Here is a 27485-nt window from a genome sequence, read left to right on the forward strand (position 1 = left end):
CTAAGAAAAATACATACTGTATCGTTTTTAAAATTTGTAGTTTACTATATTCCTACATGGATACAAACTTCTGACTCATTTAAATGGGAGTCTTCCTTAGGTCAGGGGAAGTCTCCATTAAGAGTTATTCACTCTCTATGACAGTCACAAGTACAAGTAAGTATGAGCAAAAGTTATAAGTGGATACGTAAAGACAGTCCATCCGGCTCGTATAGGCAGGATTGTGGTGTTCAATAAGCCATATGAAAATGAAGCATCAAACAAAATCTGTGCATCAAATAAAATCATTCATATGTGAGAACATATTCTTACCTGCATTAGGGTGTGATCCAAGCAAGTATTCCAAAACTGTCTTATGAGTACAATCAGACTTGATCCCCATTTTATACCCTTATAATGCAGAGAATAACTGATGCTTTGATAAACAATTAGGTGTCCCATCAGAGCTTAAGCTAGACTAATTGTTGAGCTACAACAATAGGGCTTAAAGAAAAAGCATTTAAAATTCTGTGAGAACAATCTCTCGGGTAGTAATCCGTGAAAGTATTCTATCTTTTTCAGACACCAGCTCTGAGAATTTAGGCTGCTTAGTGGTTGCAGCAAGACCACGGACATCATGCGCTCTGAAGGGGGTCCCTGGTGACGTTTACCCAGAGAACTTATATGCTCTCAAACTGTTACTTTTAGCCATAAAGAAATTGAGTATTAGATACCTAATTCTTAGAGCAGCCTGTGCTCACAATTAAGTTTGGAATCTTGTGTCTAAGATAGACTGTTCTTTTCTGATACTATTTGACTACTCTTACGGGGCGAGTAAAAAATTATCTGGGCCAACACTTCCCTCTTCGAGAGACGATATCGTGAAAGAGTCAAGCCTAGAATCAGTAACAACCGGAATTTGAGTTTTGGCCACAAACTCTGGAACTAAAGAAAATGAGTTCCTTCCACCCTTTGGATTTTGAAACTGGGTAGGATAGACCCTTAATTCACTTATTCTCTTGGCTGAAGCTAAGGCATGGAAAAAAGCAGTGTGGGACTGAGCCGTTAGGTTGTAACTGCAAGGTAAGGAGAATGCAACTAAACTCTATTAAACAGACATCAAGTTTAAATACCAGGGCTTTCGAGCTAGAACATCACAAAAATCCAAACAAAACTAAAAATTAAAGTTCTCAAGTCAAAATTGTACTTTTGAAATTTCTAAAAATTAAGATCTAAACATAAAAATTTCATTTCTTACCTTGCGATCACTTTCATGTTCAGCTGGAAGGGTTTCTGAGGCACATTTCTGAACTGAAAGGGTTATCATGGACGGAATCTGCAAATAAAGCAAAAAGTTAAGAATAAATAAAATTATATTTTGGGTATAGATAAAATCAGTCACTAGATGATTGTTTCAGAAAAAAAAACAATCAACCAACAAATGGATTAACATTATATATTATATAAGAGACTCTCTAGCTATGGTAGGCAGCTCTTCTAGGAGAAGGATACTCCAAAATCAAACCATTGTTCTCTAGTCTTGGGTAGTGTCATAGCCTTTGTACCATGGTCTTCCACTGTCTTGGGTTAAGAGTTCACTTGCTTGAGGGTACATTCGGGCACACTATTATATCTAATTTCTCTTCCTCTTGTTTTGTTAAAGTATTTATAGTTTATTTAGGAAATATTTATTCTAATGTTACTCTTCTTAAAATATTTTGTTTTCCCTTGTTTCCTTTCTTCTCTGGGCTATTTTCCCTGTTGGGGCCCCTGGGCTTATAGCATCCTGCTTTTCCAACTAGGGTTGTAGCTTAGCAATTAATAATAATAATAATAATATTGATAACATTTTTCTTGAACCATAAATACAAAACTCTTAATAAGAGCAGAATATCTACTGATTTCAGCAATGGCAATTGATGCAAAAAATCATATTCCTCCAACCAGTCTCTCATCACACTTGTTCATATCTTCATGTGGGTCTAGGGCTTCTTATTCTTCTAAAACCATGTAGCATCCGTATGACTAGTTTTAAAACTAGATGAAACAGTGATTGAAGAAAATAGCCCATCCAATACCACCAATTTGTCATCAGGCATTCATCTATATACTGTGCAATAATAAAGATTTGTGTACTCTCTTAAATTTTCATAACTATTAAATTTAACCTTGCCATCTCATTCCAAGTGTTTCTAGTATGAGTTCATTTCAAAAACTAAATCGTCAAGAATTTTTTCTGTCAATACACCAGCATTCTCTTTCATATACAGTACTAAAACTGCTCTTATTAATAATAATGTATATGCATGTGTAAGTATGCAAATTGAGTCTATTTGAAGATCATAGTTTGTTAAAAAAAAAAAACTTCAGCCTCATTTTTTTCTTCACTCTTTAGAAAAATGTTTCAAATATTCATAATTCCTAATTGCTGGGCCAAGGCACCTAAATGCGGTGACATCATTGATAATTTAACTTCCCAATGTTATCCTTTTTATTTCAGAATGTTCTGTTTTCACACCATCTTATTTAGCAGTACTAATAATAGGACAAAAACCACCTACCATTTGCTTTAGTCTGTTAACTAATGCTTATCAGTCTTTTATAACGCTAATCAACACTGAACATCATTACCATAATCAAGATCTTCCAAATACCCACTATCAACACAACCAATTCCCCCCAACTCCACTTCAATTTGCCTATGTATAAAAAACCCATTAGAGCAGCAAAAGGGAATTATTATTTTTCTCTACAATATAGAGTTGTACTTTAGTATAGAGTTAATTTGTTCTGGCAGCATGATCACAAACAAAAATGCTTGTAAACTAAAACTATTTTTCCCATACGAAATACAGGAAACTCACTCTGAGTGTTCCACACAATAAATAGTTGGAAAAGCATGATGCTATAAGCCCAAGGGCTCCAACAGGAAAAAATAGCCCAATGAAAAAAGGGAATAAGGTAATAAATAAACTAGATGAGAAGTAATGAATATCTAATATAAAATATCTTAAGATCGGTTACAACATTAAAATAGATCTGCCATATATAAACTATCAAAAGTGACTCATGTCTGCCTGTTCAATATAAAAACATTCGCTGTAAGTTTGAACTTCTGAAGTTCCACCGATTCAACTGCCTGATTAGGAAGATCATTCCACAATCTAGTCACAGCTAAAATAAACTTCTAGAATAATGTGTAGTATTGGGCCTTATGATGGAGAAGGCATGACTGTTAGAATTATCTGCATACCTTATACTACATACAGGATGGTATAGTCTGGGAAGATCTGAATGCAAAGGATAGTCAGAATCATGAAAAATCTTAAGCAAAATCTTAAAGAGCTAACTGAACGACAGTGTCAGAGAGTAATATCTAGATCAAGAATAAGAAATTAATAGATTGCAAGTTTTTGTCCAACAAATTAAGATAGGATTAAGCAGCTGAAGACCATACAGGAGAACAAGACTCAAAACAAGGTAAATTGAAAGAATTAAATTTCTTTGGGACAGTTTAATCACCAAAAATCTTAAGACTTTCTCAACCAGCAAATTGTTTGTGGTATTGAAGATGAAACAGACCAAATGCATTTCTCAAAAGTAAATGTGCAATTAAGAATCACACCTAAAATTCTAAAAGAATCGTATCGTTAAAGAAACATTATCAATGCAGAGATCTGAATGTTGAAGGGCCACTGTCCTCAACCTACTTAGAATCATACTTGATATGTTAGGGTTCAACTTCATGCCCTAATTTGCACCATGCATAGCTAGATCTGTATTAAGGGTTTTAGCAACCACAGATCTACATTCAAGAGATGGAATTGAGGCAGACTAGTATCATTTGCATATGCAACAAACTTGTTTTCTAAGCCAAACCACATATCATGTGCATATACATTGCATGAAAAGTAATGGGCCAAGAACACAACCCTGAAGAACACTAGACATCACAATCTTATACTATCTATGGTGATCATCATCCACTACTCTTTGCAATCTATTACTTCAAAAATTAAACAAATGATGCTAAGAAAAGACCCACTTACTCTCAACTGTTTATGTTTGAAAACAGGGGCCTCATGATTAACCTATCAAGGGCAACACTAAAACCAAGGCCAACCATACAAACTTTCTGACCATAATCAAGTCTGAAATCCAAGACAAGTTCCAAAGGGAAACAGGAAGCAGACAAAGACTGACAGGAAAAAGTAAGACACAAGGTAATTGGCAAAGCTTCCTTAGTGATGCGAGCAACAAAACTGAGCTGTTTCACTTCCTTGCGGAGATGTGTGAAGCAGAGACGATAAGCACCCATTGTCACAAAAGGAGAAAATTGCATTAGCAACACAATAAAATCTCTGGATGCAGTGTCCCCATGTTGTCATAAGAAGCTGACACATTAAGGCCAATGACATGGATATTTTAGTCATAGTAATATATGTGCTGCCATCCTTACATGAAATAGTCTCGAGAAAATTTAGAGCCAAGATTCAATGGATTCCAGTCCAGGAGGTAGCTTCTGCAATATGGCTAAGAAAGCTAGAGGGATCCCATACTTTTATGTATTAGCTGGACGTACCTACTGTGAGAAAGAGAAGAAATCTGCATGGTAGACTTGGAATATATTTGAAGATGTTTTGAAACATCAATGATCCCAGCCAGCCTCCATCAATGATTTGTGATCTTGGCCTGCAGTGGCTGGAGAGATTTGTTGTCCTCATGTATGACAGATCAAGTGCAGTTCCTAGGATGGATGATGAAAGAATAGATCTTTTATACCACATGCAGAGGCCACACAACTCAATTCCATCAACACAGGCAGGCATTAGAGAACATGCAAAGCATGCGATCTGAGGCTGGGATCATCTGAGCCAGGGTACCCACCTCCAATTCAGACAGGGGGTGGATACAGAGAGGAGAGACACTGCAGATATGTTGGACAACACAACCGCTATTGCAGTAAGTTGTTGGGATTAAAGTTTTCCTGTAAGAAAGACAGCAAAGGAAGATGCAAGTGCTTACAGTCAGTGCTCCCCTGCACGCCACTCTACAGCTGCATATTTGAGCAGTGTAAGCAAGAGGACTAGTGGCACAGTTTGAACATTGTGGTGCAAAACTTATGAAATGAAAAATGGACAATCTGGTGGCCATCTTGAAAAAAAAAAAAAAAAAAAAAACGTAAAATCTTGAAAAATATGTTATTTTGCTTTATAATCATTAAAATCTACTTCAGTAACCTTGAAAACATAGGAATCCATATAGAGATCATGCAAATTGGACAACTACAAATTCTTCTAAGCAAAAGATTAACACTGGGTGACTAATCTTGGATTTTCATTTGGCTAATTAGTCAGATTTGATCAATATCCCTTGCAGAACAAGTGTGCCAAATTTTATGCTAGCATTATCATTTGTATGATTCCTATCAAAACCTGCTATTTGGCCTTGTCATTCGTTTCTTTTATCGCACACCAAAATACCACAAGACAGAGGAGTTAGGGCCTCCTACTCCCTGACAGGAAGGGTGAAAGGGAGTGGAGACAATCCCTTTTCATTAGTCTACAGTGTCAGCATTTGATGTTGGATAGATCCACTCTCCAGTAGCACCAATCACAAAGTACAAGTCATCAGGGAAAGCTCTGTTACCTCTCTAGAAGATGGGCAATTTCTTGTATAAGAGACCTTGCGGTGCTTTTTCTTTTTCTTTTTTCTTTTGACAAGCATCCGAAGATGAAGAAGAGAATTGTCCTACCTTTTTCTTCCCTAAACCAACAAAAGTTCTTTCCACCGTTAGCCCCAGAGGCGTCAAGCACTGAAGACCTGAAGAGGATGGTGCACCCATGGTGGAGGACATCATAAGGATTTCCCCAGCCATGAAAAGTCACAGGAAAACTATGTGCACCCATTTGAGGCATCACACTACCAAAACTGACACTGACACTCGCTGGAAAGGATTTGGACGAACCCAGAACCTCACCAAGGGCCCTCACTGAAAGTACAGTATACTGACATTGTCATAAGAGACCAACAAGCTCTTTAACCTGTTAAGCGTCACCCACATGATAAACCGTTCACCACGATCTACTCGGTACCGCCTTCAACTGCATATTCTGTTCATGACTTTAACTGCCTTTATCAAGTCATCAGTCTCGTGATAATACGTTTACTCGTATAGTAAGTATAGGATCACCAATTGGCAACACTCTCAGCATATGGGGGCTTTAATTAGAAACTTATATGATGTCTGGCAACTATTTTTCTGAAGGTAGCTTGATGTTAGAAAACTGGATTCCTTTCAGTGCGCTTCGGGCGTTCATGCGGATAAGTTTATTTGTGGTTCCTTTTATAATAAGCGGTCTAAAGATGAAGGTTATTTCTTTAGATGAAATAAATGATATTCTTGTTGAGGAATTTGATAATTATAACCTGTTTGATAATGAGAGCACTAGTTCTGAATCCTACAGTGATGAGGATATTGAAGAAACAAAGTTTTCTTTCGATGCCAAGAGCGAAAAAGACTTCTCACTGACGAATGACTGGACAACGAGATTTCACAAAACTATATAGGATAGGAAACGCCAAGAGAGAGAGAGAGAGAGAGAGAGAGAGAGAGAGAGAGAGAGAGAGAGAGAGAGAGAGAGAGAGAGAGAGAGAGAGAATAAAGTGGATAAATAATGTACAAATGTATGACGAACATATTTGAAAACTATACAGGAAACAATATGGGGAGAGAGAGAGAGAGAGAGAGAGAGAGAGAGAGAGAGAGAGAGAGAGAGAGAGAGAGAGAGACTTGTCCCTATGCTTTTATTGCTGATCCTGCCGTAAGATTTACGATTGAAGATACAAAGAACCCATTAGAATATTCATTATTATGTAGCCTTTTGAAATGAAATAATAGTAGTATTAATTGTTTTTTTATTCCACCATTTAAGCAATATCCCTACTTTTAACTATAAATATAAATATGAATTATAAGCATAAAGAAATGATATTAACTTATCATTAGTGAAATGACCGCTCAGGGCGAAAAAAGCGTGACAGTACGTTAGCGGCAACCTGGTCCAGGGGGGACACTTAACAGGTTAACCATAAATCTCTCCAGGTATGGACAAGAAATAAGGTGGTGTATCTTAGATTTTAATGGATGTGAACCCCTCACTGGAGGAGGGAAACACATCAGTGTAAGCTAATCCATGCTCTGAATTTTTCCCGATTTTTCCATCATCATCACCTGCCTTCCTACCTTGACTCCTTGAGGACCAAGTCTGAGCCGTAAAAAAAGGAGAAGAAAGCACCAAATGGTTTTCAAGCATCAAAGTGGGGAATCCCCAGAGGATGTCAGCAAACACTTCTTAGTCTTCTTTTCCCAAAAATATTCCACGAGGAAGGAGCCCATGGCCTACATTCAACACAAAGAGAGTTCTTCATACAGAAATTCCTCTGACAAACAGAACAAAGATAGGAGGGATCAACAGACATGTCCAACAAAAATCATCCAACCATCTTGCCTTGTTTACCAGAATACTTCCTCATAAAAGAACCCTCACATTCACTTCCATGAGCAAAGAAGAAAGCCTAATCCAATAACAAAACCAAGTCCAAGCATATGAAGTTAAAGGACACGGCACAGCATCAGAATGCAAAAGGAAGTTGAAGAGGAGGAACAGTACAACTATTAGCTTTCCAGCCACAGATAAAGTGGCTCCACTGTCAGGTAGGTGGGTAAATGAATCCCTCCTATCTCCATCTTTAGCCAACTACCTTTTTAATGATGAAACGACCATTCAAGATTTTCAAAGACAATACTCCTAATCAAACAAATGAATAGTTTGTATTCATGTAGGAAAAAATCATTACTGTGCAGTATACTGTACAGATAAGTCTTAAATTTTGGGAAACCTGGTTAACCTAAGGAATCTTTTTTTCTTTTATTTCATTCTACCAGGTTTTGAGTACTTTTCTCCTGTTTTGTCCTCCATCAACTGACTCTCAACGTGAAATTGTAAGGCATAAACTTGATTCAAATTCAATATCTTATCAATGAATTTTAAATTACTTATCTCTGATCCTAAATCAATCTTTTGCAGTTATTCCACTAATGCTGTACAGTATAAGATTTTTCCTAATTCTGACCACCTTTCAGTTCATATCTTTCCAGGCTATACCACTCATCACATAGTGCTGGATTTCAGTTAATTACAGAAATCTTGCTTAATACCACGCAGTAATCTGGAAGTTGTATTCCTGCAGTGACCAAATTATGGAAAGATCTTAATTATATACAGTAGCTGAATAAGAAGAATTTCATAAATTCAAACTTGGTGAAATTCCTCTTCTGTGAAACAGGTTAACATAGGTTTCATTTCATAGTTTAACTAATATTGATAAGATTTCAACTTTTATTTGTTATTCTTTTTTATGTCTATTTTACAGTTTATTCCTATTAGACCCCAAGGGCTTGTAGCATGCTGTCTCTCCAACTATGGTTGTACATTAGCTGATGATGATGATGATAATCCTGATAACTATAATAATAAAAATAATAACAATAATATGCTGATGATATATCTAACACTGCCAAGTAAATAATAAAAAAAAACTTAGCAAGAAAGAAACTACAATAGAGAACAATATTATGCAAGGTTATTCAGGCCATTTTGACTACTTTTATCAATCCAATTCATAGGATAGACAGACAAACTTTTAAGCTGCTATGGTTTGGCCCTACTGCCCAGTCATTTTTCTGGCAAATAGGATCCTGGTAATGCATCTCTTTATCCTAACTATCAATCTGTGCCCAAAGATGACTGTAAAGGAGATATCTTCTACAAACCTGCAGTTCTGCTAAGATATCATCCAAATTGTCCCAGGTAATATCAGTTTCATCAACTTCTTTAAGCCAGTCACCTGAGAAAAATAATCAAAATAAAGAAATGGAAAAAAACACAACTTAAATTAGAAAATTAATAACATAAGTTCAGCATCTATCCACTACTCTCTATAAGTGTTAATAGCTTAGCTGCAATTTCAACAAGACTGAGTTATAGCTTCTAATTACAATAACATTCAAAACTATAGCCATAAAACCAGGTATTCTAGAATAATAAAAAGATCAAAATTAAATCAATCATTTCCATACTTAACTCTGAATTACAAACTTAATTTAAAAGAAATAGAAAATGAAAAATTCTATAATACTGTACTGTGCCATCTTCCAACATATGTTGATAGGACACTGGCAAGAAACATCAACTTAGAGGAGAAGACTGCCAGCCACAAGGAAATCAATTCAACTAAGGCCATGAAAGCCTTTTAGAACTAAAATAAGAATCATAATTCATAAAATGTGTGGAAGAAGGGGGAGAAAAATTACTTATCATTTGAAGGTATGAAAATAGTTGATTTTAGTACCTGAACTAAAATCCTGTACATTTTCATGTCTCTTACCACTGAATCAAAAGCTTATTGCCACAATTTTCAGGAGGTGGAAAAATATATGTACAGTATTAGTACTTTAAAACTTGGAAGAAATACATCAGTCAAAGTAGGTGTCCTCCTTGAAAATATGTTATCTAGCAACAGTTTTATATAAAACTTTACACCAAAGATTGAAAATGCTACTCCAGCTGTACACCATAAAGGGTATTACACAGGCACTAGATTACATTGGACATCCAGATAAAGTATGATACGGTATACAAAATGACATGGCATGAAAGTAAAAAAAAAACTTACTAATCTACAGCAAGGAATTGACTAATATCAGACAGAAGCATGACCAAGAGTCATAGTCACGCCAGTAGTTGAACCGTATAGAACTGAAAATCCTTAGAATTCAAAGTCAAATAGAAAAATGATGAAAGCACACTAAGAGGATGTTACTTATTAGACTTGTATTTAGTGCCACATTTCTAAGAATGTGGGATTATGCTTTTGGCTGGAGGCACTACTCTAATGCTAGTTTACCCCATGATTAATGAAAGGGATAAGCCAAAAGTATGACTTCTTCAATCTTGTGTAAAGTGCAACGCTAGAACCTGCCGGTAAGTGGAGGCCCTGCATTAGAGTTAGGTACGTCATTCCAATCAAAAACTAAAATAAGCACGTGTCATAAATGGTTTAAAAAAGTTAGGTAAAATGTTTTTTGCTTTGGTTATGGTTGTATATTTTCCTTTTTTGAAAAATATTCTACACTTCATTGTCTTGAGGGCATATATTCTGCTCCCACTTAATATTCACAAATTAATATCTTGGAAACCCAACATGCATTCAGATCCAAATTGTAAAAGAACTCAACAATAATGAAATATGATATTTTAATTATAAAATAAATTTTTGAATATACTTACCCGGTGAATATATAATAGCTGAGCCTCCGGCGGCTCGACAGAAAAACACACAAAAACTCGCGAGCGATCGCTATGAAGGTTGCGGGTGTGCCCACTAGCGCCAACTATCGGCCAGATACCGCATATACATGTAAACAGACCCAATTTTTCTCATCCCGCTGGGTCTCTATCGGGGAGGAAGGGGGGGCCTTTAATTTATATATTCACCGGGTAAGTATATTCAAAAATTTATTTTATAATTAAAATATCATTTTCAAATATTTAACTTAGCCGGTGAATATATAATAGCTGATTCACACCCATGGTGGTGGGTAGAGACCAGAGTTAATTAAGTTTACAGCGTATATGCTTAGAGTTTTTGACAGTTATATCATAACAAAACCCAAATATATAAGGGTACCTGGTAAGGAAGTTGACTTAGACGATTACTCTGCCTTATTAGTCTGTCTTCCTCACGAAGCCCAGCGATCCTCTTAGGATGCTGAAAGACTCTCAGGAGCTGAAGTATTAAGGGCTGCAACCCATACAACAGGACCTCATCAAACCCCTAATCTGGGCGCTCTCAAGAAATGACATTTGACCACCCGCCAAATCAAAAAAGGCTGCGAAAGGCTTCTTAGCCTTCCGTACAACCCAATTAAAAAACATTTCAAGAGCAGATTAAAAGGATATTGGAATTAAGGGAATGTAGTGGTAGAACCCTTACCCACTACTGCATTCGCTGTAACAAATGGACCCAGTGTGTAGCAGTCCTCGTAAAGAGTCTGGACATCTTTTAAGTAAAATGACGCGAATACCGATTTGTTTCTCCAAACGGTCGCGTCCATAATACTTTGCAGAGATTTATTTTGCTTAAAGGCCACGGAAGTTGCCATAGCTCTTATTTCGTGCGTCTTAACCTTAAGCAAGCATCGGTCTTTTTCATTCAAGTGAGAATGAGCCTCTCGTATTAAAAGTCTGATAAAATATGACAAAGCATTCTTTGACATAGGCAATGATGGTTTCTTAACTGAGCACCATAATGCCTCAGATCTACCGCGTAAGGACTTAGTACGAGCTAAGTAGAACTTAAGAGCTCTAACTGGACACAGCACTCTTTCAAGTTCGTTGCCTACGATCTCTGACAGGCAAGGTATATCAAAAGACTTAGGCCAAGGACGAGAAGGCAGTTCTTTTTTGGCCAGGAAACCAAGTTGAAGTGAACATGTGGCTTTTTCTGTAGAAAAGCCGATGTTCTTACTGAAGGCATGAATTTCACTGACCCTTTTAGCCGAAGCCAAGCACACTAGGAAAAGCGTCTTGAGGGTGAGATCCTTCAGGGAGGCTGAATGTAATGGCTCAAACCTGTCTGACATGAGGAACCTTAGGACCACATCTAAGTTCCATCCAGGAGTTGCCAAACGACGTTCCTTAGAGGTCTCGAAAGACTTAAGGAGATCTTGGAGATCTTAATTGTTGGAAAGATCTAAGCCTCTATGACGAAAGACCGAAGCCAACATGTTCCTGTAGCCATAAATCGTGGGAGCTGAGAGGGAGCGAACATTTCTCAGATGTAAAAGAAAATCTCCGATTGGGCTACAGAGGTACTGGAAGAGGACATAGATGCTGGCTTGCACCAATCTCGAAAGACTTCCCACTTCGACTGGTATACTCTGAAGGTAGAAGCTCTCCTAGCTCTCGCAATCGCACTGGATGCCTCCTTCGAAAAGCCTCGAGCTCTTGAGAGTCTCTCGATAGTCTGAAGGCAGTCAGACGAAGCGCGGGGAGGCTTTGATGAACATTCTTTACGTGGGGCTGACGTAAGAGATCTACCCTTAGAGGAAGACTTCTTGGAATGTCTACCAGCCATTGAAGTACCTCGGTGAACCACTCTCTCGCGGGCCAGAGGGTAGCAACCAACGTCAACCCTGTCCCTTCGTGAGAGGCGAACTTCTGCAGTACCTTGTTGACTATCTTGAATGGTGGGAATGCATATAAGTCCAGATGAGACCAATCCAGTAGAAACGCGTCTATGTGGATTGCTTCTGTATCTAGGACTGGAGAGCAATAGATTGGTAACCTTTTGGTCAACAAGTAGGCAAAGAGGTCTATGGTGGGTTGACCCCAAGTAGCCCAAAGACTCTTGCCCACGTCCTTGTGGAGGGTCCATTCCGTGGGTATCACCTGACCCCTCCGACTGAGACAGTCTGCCAAGACGTTCAAGTCCCCCTGGATGAATCTCGTCAACAGGGAGATGCCTCGATTTCTTGACCATATGAGAAGGTCCCTTGCGATCTCGAGCAGCGTGAAGGAGTGTGTGCCTCCTTGCTTGGAGATGTAAGCCAAAGCTGTGGTGTTGTCTGAGTTGACCTCTACCACTTAGTTTCGAGGAAAGCTTTCGAATTTCATCAAGGCCAAGTGGACTGCTAATAGCTCCTTGCCGTTGATGTGCATACTCTTCTGACTTGAGGTCCACAGACCCGAGCATTCCCGACCGTCCAGGGTCGCACCCCAACCCAAATCCGACGCGTCTGAGAACAACACGTGGTTTGGTTTCTTGACTGCTAGGGATAGTCCCTCTCTCAGACTGATATTGCTGTCCCACCATTTCAGGCATGCCTTTACTGGTTCGGAGACTGGGAATGATACCGTCTCTAACGTCTTGTCCTTGTTCCAGTGAGAGGCTAGATGGAACTGGAGAGGCCGAAGGTGTAGTCTCCCTAGCGAGACAAACTGCTCCAGGGATGAGAGAGTCCCTACGAGACTGTTCCAACTCCTGACTGAACAAACGTTCTCTTTTCAGCATTAGTTGGACTTCGAGCAGGGCTTGTTCTATTCGGGTGGCAGACGGAAAAGCCCGAAAAAAACTGGACTGCGAATCTCCATCCCCAAATATAGAATAATCTGGGATGGGATCAGTTGGGACTTTTCTAGGTTGACCAAAAGTCCCAACTCCCTGGCCAGACTCAACGTCCAAAGTAGATCCTGCAGACAGCGAAGACTGGACGATGCTCTGAGAAGCCAGTCGTCCAAGTACAGGGAGGCTCGGATTCCCGATAGATGGAGGGATTTTGCCACATTCCTCATGAGCCTCGTAAACACGAGAGGAGCAGGACTGAGGCCAAAGCACAGGGCTCGAAACTGGTACCCCACATTCCTGTAAACAAACCTCAGAAACGGTTGGGAATCCGGGTGTATAGGAATGTGGAAGTATGCCTCCTGAAGGTCGAGAGAGACCATCCAGTCGCCTTCCATTAATGCTGTCAAGACAGCCTGGTAGACTTCATCGTGAAGTTTGTCTTGACAATGAACACATTGAGCGCACTTGCCTCTTACGTACTCCTGCAGTGAACATGGCTGCCAGATCATTGGAGCCATCCCTGTAGACTTGTTCCTGCAGAGAACGTGGCTGTCAGATTATTGGAGCCATCCCTGATAGCCTTGTTTATGCATGACATAATTGTACAGCAAAACTTCAAACGCTCGAAAAAACTCCTAACAGGAGATGGTCTAGCTCTGAAGCCGACCATAAAATCTTGGAGCGTCTCATGGCCAGGCGCCAGGGAGAGTCTATGAGGTTTTAGAAGTCTATCTGGGCAGAGGCAGGAACTCCCAAGCCGAGAACTTCTCCCGTGTCATATCAGACTCTCGCTCTATAAGCCAGCTTAAAAGTAGGGAAAGCAAAGGCTGTCTCCCCCAAACTCCTCCTGGTGATTAACCAGTCGCCTAGCAAACGTAAAGCTCTCTTAGAAGAGCGAGAGAGCACTAGCTTAGAAAACAACGGCTTCGAAGTAGCTAGGCCTAGTGTAAACTCTGACGTTTAGGCGAACGAGGAGCAGCAGTTACAAAAAGATCCGGACAAAGATCCTTAAAAATCAGCATGATTTAATTAAAGTCCATAGAGGGCTGAGCAGCTTTAGGCTCCTCTCCGTCTGACAGAGTCCTCAAAGGAATATCAGTAGGAGGGGGATCAGCAACTTCCTCATCTGAAGGAACCTTGTCCGACAATTGCCGAGTCTCAAGCAAGGGAGAGACCTGCCGTGGTGGCAATGCTTGACAAGCAGAGTCCACACGCAAAGGAGCAACAGTAGCAGTCAAGGACGCTATGTCATGTAACTGCTTAAAGGACTGACCAGCAACAACAAAAGGTGCGGGAGGACGCTCGACGTCAACTCGAGACTGCCTTGACTGCCTAGACTGAGCAGTCAAAACAACTCTTGACTGCGGTGCTTGACGCTCAACGTCAAAACAAGTCAACTATGCTGGTTGGCGAACGTCCTGAACGTCAACAAGAGCAAGCGGCAGTGGCTGAACGTCCACAAGCGGCTGAGAGTCAACACGGGACTGCATCGAGTGAGGCTCTACAAAACACGATTGACGTGACTTTGTAACGTCAATGTCAACAGGACGAGCAAAGGCTCGTTTGGGCGGCTGACGGCCAGGATCTCGATCAGCTAAGCGGCGAGGATCATCGTGAACCTGCTCAGCAGAATAGTCTTCCATAAGAGAGGCAAGCTTATTCTGCATGTCTTGCCGTACAACCCATTTAGGATCAACGGGAATGGGTGCGGTAAGAGACGAGGGTAACGTCTGTGACTGCAAAACCTTGCTTACAATAAGACTCTCGGAGCCTGTGTTACGCTTTTGTTTAGGCGGCGAGCAGTCTTCCGATGACTGCATAGGGTCAGAGCTGTCCTAATGGCTACAACCAGGACGCTGGACCTGTCCTGAAAGGACTGACTTTCGCTTTAAGGGCCTCGAAACCTTGCTCCACGGTTTCTTACGCGAAAAGCCTTCGGATGACGAGGAGAAAATCGTCTCGCTCGTCTTATGGTAGGGGCGGTCTTGATGAGACACGCCTGAAACCATAGAGGGAACGTCTGTTCGCTGATCAAGGCCTCTCGAACCCATAAGTCGTACGACATTACTTCTCCCCTGGGCTTGGGAGCTTGCAAGAGGTCTCGGACTAGGCGAACGACAGGCACGAACAGACGAACCCTCGGTCGCAACACTGATAACACTTTGCGCAATTATCACTTTATCACTACGATTTTCTGTTTTGCACTTACTTCACTGAAATCGAATTTTTCAACAATTCACATTAGGCATGAATAAAACTGATTTCTACCTGAAGCACGCAATTCTACCCTCATCAAAAGGTTATAATTGCGAAATAAGTCGTATAATGTAAGCACATTAATACAAGCAAAAAACAGTAAACATATATTAAGATAAAAAGATCAGTGGCTGGGAGGAGACTAAACACTAGTTCATTCAAAACTACGTTTTCAATCTCTCACCATACAGTGCCTTGGGACGAGAATAAAAACTAAAAACGTTTTATCCTTTCTCCCCGTACAGAGACTAGGGACGAGAGTAAAAAACTGACTTGAGAACAACGTTACTCGCTTGGGACGAGAATAAAGATCGGAACGTTCTCTCTTCCTCTCTCTCTCTCCGTCTCTCTCTCTCTCTCTCTCTCTCTCTCTTGATTTCGCACCGAAGAGAAAAGCCCACTTACCTTTCGTTAATAAACAGGTTATTTGACCAAAGGAAAAAAACTGAAGGGACTAAGAAATTGAAAATTAACAAGTTCCTTTAAATTAGTATTTAAAACATTTAAGTTTGAAAGAAGAATGAACAAAACGTCAGAATCGATTTACTCTTTCTGCAAAGTGAAACCGTGATTCTCTCTCTCTCTATCGTAACGATAGAGCGCAAACTGCGTAGCATAAATAAACTAAACGTTAGTTCATCTTTGAAACAGTACGAAGACTATTCAAAGAAAATCTTTCATAAAATATCTACTAAAAAATATTCATTTAATAAGTTTTAAATCATTTGCTCTGTAAAAGTTATTTACGATTGAAAGGGCTCAACGTTGTTTAACTTCGGTTTCCAAGTTAGGACCGCCTACTCTCGGATTAGGGGAGGAATAGGTAAGGTCGCATATAAACAAATCATTAAAATTTATCTTGATGTTTATTATAAATGGAAAGCTAATCGAAGAGGCCTAATAAAGGCGGTTGAGATATAAAATATATAGAGGAAAATCTATAATTAACAACAACAATTTATAACGTGATAAGATAATTGCTAAAAGCCTAAAACACACTTCCGTACTAAGGGAAGGGTCGGCCATTTAAAAGTCAAAGAAAGTCCAAAAAACAATCCAAAGTCATCAACAATGAAATCTATCCAAAAACGAGTTCAAGATTTAAGTTGAAGATAAAACACCTGCATTGCGAAAGCTCAAACCAAAAGGAAGTACTTCACCAAGACTGTTGAAAAACTCCAGGTTAACAGCGAGTAATGGTACGTCTTGTCGATCAGACCGACAGAGAAAAATTGGGTCTGTTTACATGTATATGCGGTATCTGGCCGATAGTTGGCGCTAGTGGGCACACCCGCAACCTTTATAGCGATCGCTCGCGAGTTTTTGTGTGTTTTTCTGTCGAGCCGCCGGAGGCTCAGCTATTATATATTCACCGGCTAAGTTAAATATTTAAAATTTATCTATTGCTGTTAATGTGAAGTATTATCAATCTTTCCTTCTTCAATACAAGTCTCACCATTCAGAAAATGTAAATTATTTGGTTGCAACTGACAAAAGCCACCAAAAAATTATATATTAATTCTTACATAATGGAAGAAGAAAAGTTTCAGATAAGAAACATTAATTGAATAACTCAGTGCAAATTCTACTACATATTCCAGATCTATTTCTGACTTGCTGGAAGGACATTGAATATCAATTAAGGAGGTTTTTAACTGAATACAGTACAGCACTTCACTTCTTTGATATAGATACATAATAGATATTACATTCCTTAGTTTTGACCCTTTTCAGCTCGCTACGTGATTTGAATGGGTACTCTGGGGATACAACAACCATTTTTAAATTCAAGATTAAATATAGCAAATGGGTTCTTTTTCTTTTGTCAAAATCCTGAATTACCTCAATTTTGGTAAGATTTTCTTAATTGAAATCATTCTTAACATGGTTATAGTTACTATCCCTTAACAGTAAAGATTCATGATAACCATGAACTGGTTTTTTTTTGGGGGGGATCAGCTGGACACCCAACTTTAACAGGGAGACTGTGTGGAAATAGGAACTTATTGTATTACATAATGGTTTTTAGGTGAAACAATTTAGAAGGCAAAGGGCAATGCACCTGAGTCTGAAATTATGCTAAAAAAATTACCATTGAAAATAGGCTACTGTATAATGAAAACTAAAAGCAATATTTCCAAGAAGGGAAGACAGACTAAGAAAGATCTAACTAATCAAGTTATACAGACTGACAAACATTGTTCCTAATATCTACTGTAATTATTGCTCTTACAGATGGGGAAAAAACAGAGGTCTAGGTTTCCATTGTATTTCCATATGACCACTTAAAAGTGTACTTAATAATTTGGACACAAAAATTTAAGCAAATATCTACTTAACCATGCATATTTGCAAAACATCTGATGTTACAAACCTATTTTGATAGCCCCATTTCGAAGGGCTTGAGACCCAGGTACAAGACCAGCTACCATTACTCTGGAATCAGGGGGCTCACTAAAGCGACCAGGGACAACACCTAGGACAGTTTCGCACAAGCTTGCACGACGACCTAAATTGTTTCCTCCTTCAAAAACCTAGAGTTGGGGAAAATTTTATATTATTCAAAATTAAACAGAATTTTTACATTTCTAAAATCACTAAAGCTTACTACTGTACTATCCTCACTTAAAACTTATTGGGTTAACATTTGTGGATTTAATTACTTGTGAGAGGACCATGGATTATCATTTTAATTATTATTATCCTTATTATTATTATCATTATTATTATTACAAGATAACCTATGACCCTAGTTGGCAAAACAAATGCTATAAGCCCAAGGGCTCTATGAGGGAAAAATTGCCCAGTGAGGAAAGGAAACAAGGATATAAACTACAGAAGTAATGAAAAATCAAAATAAAATATCTAAAGTAAAATTTTTGGATATTTGTAGGTTTTTTCCTGTCGTCCCTTTTGTGTTTCCTGCCAATACCAAAATGAAAGTACATGTACTGAGTTAGTTTTAAGTTTTTCTACAGCTTCTGTGCCAATTGTAGTTTCTAAAGAAACAAGATGGGATTTCTTTAATTACTGCATAGTATATAGTGCTGTACAGTATAAGGAAATAAAGTGTCTTTAGGAGTTATTAAGGGGCAGCAAACATTTACAGATTTTAAACATTCTCCTGTAACCCATAAGAATTTTAAAGGATGACTGTATGTACTACTCTAGGTAAGGACTTACAATAAGAAGGGTTTGCAGTACAACAAATTTTTGTTTAGATGAGCTGAAGTAGGTCTTACAATGTGCAATATCTTCATGTTCATTAACTTCCTGTTTTAGCATTCATAAAAAAAATTAATAAAGCAACCAAAGCTTGATACTGCAACTAACACTGTATTAAAAAAAAGTTTAATTACTTCCTCACACCATCTCTAAAAATGGTTAAATTAAGGAAAAATATTTCAACAAACTTTGTAACACAAAGTAGTAAAAACCATAATGCTTGAACTACAGAACACATTTTATTTATCTCTTGGTATAGAAAAATTCCTAACCTAACTTTTTTTCTAATTTCCAACATTTTACAATACAGATGCTCCCCTACTTACGAACATTCGAGTTACGAACAACGGTACATACGAACACAAATTGAAGGAAGTCCAAACATGTTCGTAAACATCCGTAGATTTCATTTCAAGTTAAATTCTCTCTCTCTCTCTCTCTCTCTCTCTCTCTCTCTCTCTCTCTCTCTCTCTCTCTCTCTCTCTCCGTACTTTGATTTTTAATGCAGTTAAATCTTCACATTTCTTTGAAAATTATTAAAAAAAATTTTATATCCTTATTCGATGTTTCAATTAAGGGAATAGTAACGGATCGGAAGAAAACCACTTGATTTGCCTCTCGCCTTCTGTCAGAAGAAATATAACGTCATCAGACTTTTGGCATTTTTTTTTTTTATTTCTTAACATATTAGAAATATCTTCAAGATGAATATTACATCAGCGCCAATATGTTACAGAAAATCAGTTTCCCTACAGTTGTTATTATTAGGTATCATGCGAAATCATTGTAGCTCTTTCTGTGTGTGTGTGTGCGCTCGCTCTGTCAATCGCATACGGGTAGTTAATTCTAAAGCTTCATACAGTATTCAATTTTTCGTTCAATATTAAGCCTTCATATTTCATTAGACATTATTGTGTTTAATTGTGGTTTATTAAAGCACGTTCATATTTTTTTTTTTAATTTCTTGAGCATTTCAATAATCAACAATTACTTTTGATTTACTTTTGGTTGGGAGATCAGCTGATCTCAAGGTGACGCTGCAGTATTACGATTATGCGCACATATAGTACGAATAACACCGATTTATATAATTTTCTTGATATTCGAAATCTCTTCATAGTGAATATTACAACAGCGCTAATATATTATAGGGTATCACATTTTCCATACAGTTCGTTGATAGACCTTATTATTAGTTATAAACGGAATACGCAACCCCCCACCTCTCTCTCTCTCTCTCTCTCTCTCTCTCTCTCTCTCTCTCTCTCTCTCTCTCTCTCTCTCTCTCTCTCTCTCTCTCTCTCTCTCTCTCTCTCTCCGTATTTTGATTTTTAATGCAGTTAAGTCTTCATATTTCTTTGAAAATATTAAAAAATTCTTTATATCCTTATTCGATGTTTCGATTATGGGAATAGTAACGGATCGGAAGAAAATCACTTGATTTGCCTCTCGCCTTCCGCCAGAAGAAATATAACATCAGACTTTTTTTTTTCTTAACTTTACGGTAAGTTGTAGGCTACTAATCTCATAACTAATGATACAGACCACTAAAACACTTGATATCGTTACTCGGTGTTTCGATTATGAGAATTCTGTAATAAGATTACTCGGCAACATAATGAAAGGAAATCATTCGGTTTGTCAGCGCTCTTTCGCCAAATACATGACGTCACAAGATACGTGACGTATACTCTACAAAGAATGATTCCGTCGGTCAAAATTGAAATAAAACAATTCAGTAAACTAACCTCTCTCTCTCTCTCTCTCTCTCTCTCTCTCTCTCTCTCTCTCTCTCTCTCTCTCTCTCTCTCTCTCTCTCTCTCTAACATACGTAGTACAGTACTGTACGTATTCTCTCCATTTTATTAAATGTTTTTTTCAGTACAAACCAATACAGGTTACTTATACAAGCCTTAAACATACTTAAACATACTTATATAAACCTTCAATATACTTATACAGTACTGTATATGCCTTAAACATAAATTATAATACAAAATATGGCACTGAAGCAACTTACGAACAGTTTGAACTTACGAACGATCGTTCGGAACGTAACTCGTTCGTAAGTTGGGGAGCGTCTATTCTGATTGATCAAATACAGGTACTACAAGGTATAATTTCTCCAGCTTTACTTCCAATAAAAAGCATTCCATCATCTGAATTCTCAAACAACATCAGATAATTAACTTTATATATTTTTTTGCAGACTCAAATGAAAAACTCCAACATTAATGTAAAGCACCTTTGAATTTACGTACCTGAAGAGAGACCTTTCTGACCTCTCCACTAGGATTATCTCGAAATGTCACCTTGGGAGCAGAAGCCAGATCTGGGCCTCCTTTTGGATTACTTTCACCACCAATACCTACACGATGAGCACCTTTAATTCTAACACTAGGTCGTCGTTGAAGCAATCTCAACAATTTGTCTGAAAAAAAAAAAAAAATATGCAGAGAAAAATGATATTTTAATTATAAAATAAATTTTTGAATATACTTACCCGGTGAATATATAATAGCTGAGCCTCCGGCGGCTCGACAGAAAAAACACAAAAACTCGCGAGCGATCGCTATGAAGGTTGCGGGTGTGCCCACTAGCGCCAACTATCGGCCAGATACCGCATATACATGTAAACAGACCCAATTCTTCTCATCCCGCTAGGTCTCTATCGGGGAGGAAGGGGGGGCCTTTAATTTATATATTCACCGGGTAAGTATATTCAAAAATTTATTTTATAATTAAAATATCATTTTTAAATATTTAACTTAGCCGGTGAATATATAATAGCTGATTCACACCCATGGTGGTGGGTAGAGACCAGAGTTAATTAAGTTTACAGCGTATATGCTTAGAGTTTTTGATAGTTATATCATAACAAAACCCAAATATATAAAGGTACCTGGTAAGGAAGTTGACTTAGACGATTACTCTGCCTTATTAGTCTGTCTTCCTCACGAAGCCCAGCGATCCTCTTAGGATGCTGAAAGACTCCCAGGAGCTGAAGTATTAAGGGCTGCAACCCATACAACAGGACCTCATCAAACCCCTAATCTGGGCGCTCTCAAGAAATGACATTTGACCACCCGCCAAATCAAAAAAGGATGCGAAAGGCTTCTTAGCCTTCCGTACAACCCAATTAAAAAAAAAAAACATTTCAATAGCAGATTAAAAGGATATTGGAATTAAGGAATGTAGTGGTAGAACCCTTACCCACTACTGCATTCGCTGTAACGAATGGACCCAGTGTGTAGCAGTCCTCGTAAAGAGTCTGGACATCTTTTAAGTAAAATGACGCGAATACCGACTTGCTTCTCCAAACGGTCGCGTCCATAATACCTTGCAGAGATTTATTTTGCTTAAAGGCCACGGAAGTTGCTATAGCTCTTATTTCGTGCGTCTAAACCTTAAGCAAGCATCGGTCTTTTTCATTCAAGTGAGAATGAGCCTCTCGTATTAAAAGTCTGATAAAATATGACAAAGCATTCTTTGACATAGGCAATGATGGTTTATTAACTGAGCACCATAATGCCTCAGATCCACCTCATAAGGACTTAGTACGAGCTAAGTAGAACTTAAGAGCTCTAACTGGACACAGTACTCTTTCAAGTTCGTTGACTACGATCTCTGACAGGCAAGGTATATCAAAAGACTTAGGCCAAGGACGAGAAGGCAGCTCTTTTTTGGCCAGGAAACCAAGTTGAAGTGAACATGTGGCTTTTTCTGTAGAAAAAGCCGATGTTCTTACTGAAGGCATGAATTTCACTGACCCTTTTAGCCGAAGCCAAGCACACTAGGAAAAGCGTCTTGAGGGTGAGATCCTTCAGGGAGGCTGAATGTAATGGCTCAAACCTGTCTGACATGAGGAACCTTAGGACCACGTCTAAGTTCCATCCAGGAGTTGCCAAACGACGTTCCTTAGAGGTCTCGAAAGACTTAAGGAGATCTTGGAGATCTTTATTGTTGGAAAGATCTAAGCCTCTATGACGAAAGACCGAAGCCAACATGCTCCTGTAGCCCTTAATCGTGGGAGCTGAGAGGGAGCGAACATTTCTCAGATGTAAAAGAAAATCTCCGATTGGGCTACAGAGGTACTGGAAGAGGACATAGATGCTGGCTTGCACCAATCTCGAAAGACTTCCCACTTCGATTGGTATACTCTGATGGTAGAAGCTCTCCTAGCTCTCGCAATCGCACTGGATGCCTCCTTCGAAAAGCCTCGAGCTCTTGAGAGTCTCTCGATAGTCTGAAGGCAGTCAGACGAAGCGCGGGGAGGCTTTGATGAACATTCTTTACGTGGGGCTGACGTAAGAGATCTACCCTTAGAGGAAGACTTCTTGGAATGTCTACCAGCCATTGAAGTACCTCGGTGAACCACTCTCTCGCGGGCCAGAGGGTAGCAACCAACGTCAACCTTGTCCCTTCGTGAGAGGCGAACTTCTGCAGTACCTTGTTGACTATCTTGAATGGTGGGAATGCATATAAGTCCAGATGAGACCAATCCAGTAGAAACGCGTCTATGTGGATTGCTTCTGTATCTAGGACTGGTGAGCAATAGATTGGTAACCTTTTGGTCAACGAGGTGGCAAAGAGGTCTATGGTGGGTTGACCCCAAGTAGCCCAAAGACTCTTGCCCACGTCCCTGTGGAGGGTCCATTCCGTGGGTATCACCTGACCCCTCCGACTGAGACAGTCTGCCAAGACGTTCAAGTCCCCCTGGATGAATCTCGTCAACAGGGAGATGCCTCGATTTCTTGACCATATGAGAAGGTCCCTTGCGATCTCGTACAGCGTGAGGGAGTGTGTGCCTCCTTGCTTGGAGATGTACGCCAAAGCTGTGGTGTTGTCTGAGTTGACCTCTACCACTTAGTTTCGAAGAAAGCTTTTGAATTTCATCAAGGCCAAGTGGACTGCTAATAGCTCCTTGCCGTTGATGTGCATGCTCTTCTGACTTGAGGTCCACAGACCCGAGCATTCCCGACCGTCCAGGGTCGCACCCCAACCCAAATCTGACGCGTCTGAGAACAACACGTGGTTTGGGTTCTTGACTGCTAGGGATAGTCCCTCTCTCAGACTGATATTGCTGTCCCACCATTTCAGGCATGCCTTAACTGGTTCGGAGACTGGGAATGATACCGTCTCTAACGTCTTGTCCTTGTTCCAGTGAGAGGCTAGATGGAACTGGAGAGGCCGAAGGTGTAGTCTCCCTAGCGAGACAAACTGCTCCAGGGATGAGAGAGTCCCTACGAGACTGTTCCAACTCCTGACTGAACAAACGTTCTCTTTTCAGCATTAGTTGGACTTCGAGCAGGGCTTGTTCTATTCGGGTGGCAGACGGAAAAGCCCGAAAAAAACTGGACTGCGAATCTCCATCCCCAAACATAGAATAATCTGGGATGGGATCAGTTGGGACTTTTCTAGGTTGACCAAAAGTCCCAACTCCCTGGCCAGACTCAACGTCCAATGTAGATCCTGCAGACAGCGAAGACTGGACGATGCTCTGAGAAGCCAATCGTCCAAGTACAGGGAGGCTCGGATTCCCGATAGATGGAGGGATTTTGCCACATTCCTCATGAGCCTCGTAAACACGAGAGGAGCAGGACTGGGGCCAAAGCACAGGGCTCGAAACTGGTACCCCACATTCCTGTAAACAAACCTCAGAAACGGTTGGGAATCCGGGTGTATAGGAATGTGGAAGTATGCCTCCTGAAGGTCGAGAGAGACCATCCAGTCGCCTTCCATTAATGCTGTCAAGACAGCCTGGTAGACTTCATCGTGAAGTTTGTCTTGACAATGAACACATTGAGCGCACTTGCCTCTTACGAACTCCTGCAGTGAACATGGCTGCCAGATCATTGGCGCCATCCCTGATAGACTTGTTCCTGCAGAGAACGTGGCTGTCAGACTATTGGAGCCATCCCTGATAGCCTTGTTTATGCATGACATAATTGTACAGCAAAACTTCAAACGCTCGAAAAAACTCCTAACAGGAGATGGTCTAGCTCTGAAGCCGACCATAAAATCTTGGAGCGTCTCATGGCCAGGCGCCAGGGAGAGTCTATGAGGTTTGAGAAGTCTATCTGGGCAGAGGCAGGAACTCCCAAGCCGAGAACTTCTCCCGTGTCATATCAGACTCTCGCTCTATAAGCCAGCTTAAAAGTAGGGAAAGCAAAGGCTGTCTCCCCCAAACTCCTCCTGGTGATTAACCAGTCGCCTAGCAAACGTAAAGCTCTCTTAGAAGAGCGAGAGAGCACTAGCTTAGAAAACAACGGCTTCGAAGTAGCTAGGCCTAGTGTAAACTCTGACGTTTAGGCGAACGAGGAGCAGCAATTACAAAAAAATCCGGACAAAGATCCTTAAAAATCAGCATGAGTTATTTAAAGTCCATAGAGGGCTGAGCAGCTTTAGGCTCCTCTCCGTCTGACAGAGTCCTCAAGGGAATATCAGTAGGAGGGGGATCAGCAACTTCCTCATCTGAAGGAACCTTGTCCGACAATTGCCGAGTCTCAAGCAAGGGAGAGACCTGCCGTGGTGGCAATGCTTGACAAGCAGAGTCCACACGCAAAGGAGCAACAGTAGCAGTCAAGGACGCTATGTCATGTAACTGCTTAAAGGACTGACCAGCAACAACAACAGGTGCGGGAGGACGCTCGACGTCAACTCGAGACTGCCTTGACTGCCTAGACTGAGCAGTCAAAACAACTCTTGACTGCGGTGCTTGACGCTCAACGTCAAAACAAGTCAACTATGCTGGTTGGCGAACGTCCTGAACGTCAACAAGAGCAAGCGGCAGCAGCTGAACGTCCACAAGCGGCTGAGAGTCAACACGGGACTGCATCGAGTGATTGACGTGACTTTGTAACGTCAATGTCAACAGGACGAGCAAAGGCTCGTTTGGGCGGCTGACGGCCAGGATCTCGATCAGCTAAGCGGCGAAGATCATCGTGAACCTGCTCAGCAGAATAGTTCTCCATAAGAGAGGCAAGCTTATTCTGCATGTCTTGCCGTACAACCCATTTAGGATCAACGGGAATGGGTGCGGTAAGAGACGAGGGTAACGTCTGAGACTGCAAAACCTTGCCTACAATAAGACTTTCGGAGCCTGTGTTACGCTTTTGTTTAGGCGGCGAGCAGTCTTCCGATGACTGCATAGGGTCAGAGCTGTCCCAATGGCTACAACCAGGACGCTGGACCTGTCCTGAAGGGACTGACTTTCGCTTTAAGGGCCTCGAAACCTTGCTCCACGGTTTCTTACGCGAAAAGCCTTCGGATGACGACGAGAAAATCGTCTCGCTCGTCTTATGGTAGGGGCGGTCTTGATGAGACACGCCTGAAACCATAGAGGGAACGTCTGTTCGCTGATCAAGGCCTCTCGATAAGTCGTACGACATTACTTCTCCCCTGGGCTTGGGAGCTTGCAAGAGGTCCCAGACTAGGCGAACGACAGGCACGAACAGAAGAACCCTCAGTCGCAACACTGATAACACTTTGCGCAATTATCACTTTATCACTACGATTTTCTGTTTTGCACTTACTTCACTGAAATCGAATTTTTCAACAATTCACATTAGGCATGAATAAAACTGATTTCTACCTGAAGCACGCAATTCTACCCTACATCAAAAGGTTATAATTGCGAAATAAGTCGTATAATGTAAGCACATTAATACAAGCAAAAAACAGTAAACATATATTAAGATAAAAAGATCAGTGACTGGGGAGGAGACTAAACACTAGTTCATTCAAAACTACGTTTTCAATCTCTCACCGTACAGTGCCTTGGGACGAGAATAAAAACTAAAAACGTTTTATCCTTTCTCCCCGTACAGAGACTTGGGACGAGAGTAAAAAAACTGACTCGAGAACAACGTTACTCGCTTGGGACGAGAATAAAGATCGGAACGTTCTCTCTTCCTCTCTCTCTCTCTTGATTTAACACCGAAGAGAAAAGCCCACTTACCTTTCGTCAATAAACAGGTTATTTGACCAAAGGAAAAAACTGAAAGGACTAAGAAATTGAAAATTAACAAGTTCCTTTAAATTAGTATTTAAAACCTTTAAGTTTGAAAGAAGAATGAACAAAACGTCAGAATCGATTTACTCTTTCTGCAAAGTGAAACCGTGATTCTCTCTCTCTCTATCGTAACGATAAAGCGCAAACTGCGTAGCATAAATAAACCAAACGTTAGTTCATCTTTGAAACAGTACGAAGACTATTCAAAGAAAATCTTTCATAAAATATCTACTAAAAAATATTCATTTAATAAGTTTTAAATCATTTGCTCTGTAAAAGTTATTTACGATTGAAAGGGCTCAACGTTGTTTAACTTCGGTTTCCAAGTTAGGACCGCCTACTCTCGGATTAGGGGAGGAATAGGTAAGGTCGCATTTAAACAAATCATTAAAATTTATCTTGATGTTTATTATAAATGGAAAGCTAATCGAAGAGGCCTAATAAAGGCGGTAAATATATAGAGGAAAATCTATAATTAACAACAACAATTTATAACGTGATAAGATAATTGCTAAAAGCCTAAAACACACTTCCGTACTAAGGGAAGGGTCGGCCATTTTTAAAAGTCAAAGAAAGTCCAAAAAAACAATCCAAAGTCATCAACAATTAAATCTATCCAAAAAAGAGTTCAAGATTTAAGTTGAAGATAAAACACCTGCACTGCGAAAGCTCAAACCAAAATGAAGTACTTCACCAAGTCTGTTGAAAAACTCCAGGTTATACAGCGAGTAATGGTACGTCTTGTCGTTCAGACCGACAGAGAAGAATTGAGTCTGTTTACATGTATATGCGGTATCTGGCCGATAGTTAGCGCTAGTGG

General features: G+C 39.9%; 1 protein-coding gene across 3 annotated transcripts in view; it reads right to left on the bottom strand.

Annotated features, from left to right (window-relative positions):
* in (protein inturned) overlaps positions 1 to 27485 on the bottom strand; it is a 134458-nt gene that overhangs the window by 85801 nt on the left and 21172 nt on the right. For all 3 annotated transcript variants that reach the window (XM_068363501.1, XM_068363502.1, XM_068363503.1), the window contains exons 4-7: positions 20913 to 21082; positions 17801 to 17960; positions 8816 to 8889; positions 1238 to 1315 (exon numbers count right to left, since the gene is read on the bottom strand). In XM_068363501.1, the coding sequence (XP_068219602.1) occupies positions 1238 to 1315; positions 8816 to 8889; positions 17801 to 17960; positions 20913 to 21082 (482 nt within the window). The remainder of the gene's footprint in view (positions 1 to 1237; positions 1316 to 8815; positions 8890 to 17800; positions 17961 to 20912; positions 21083 to 27485) is intronic.

This window comes from Palaemon carinicauda, chromosome 40 (assembly GCF_036898095.1).
Source record: "Palaemon carinicauda isolate YSFRI2023 chromosome 40, ASM3689809v2, whole genome shotgun sequence".
Taxonomy (NCBI): domain Eukaryota; kingdom Metazoa; phylum Arthropoda; class Malacostraca; order Decapoda; family Palaemonidae; genus Palaemon; species Palaemon carinicauda.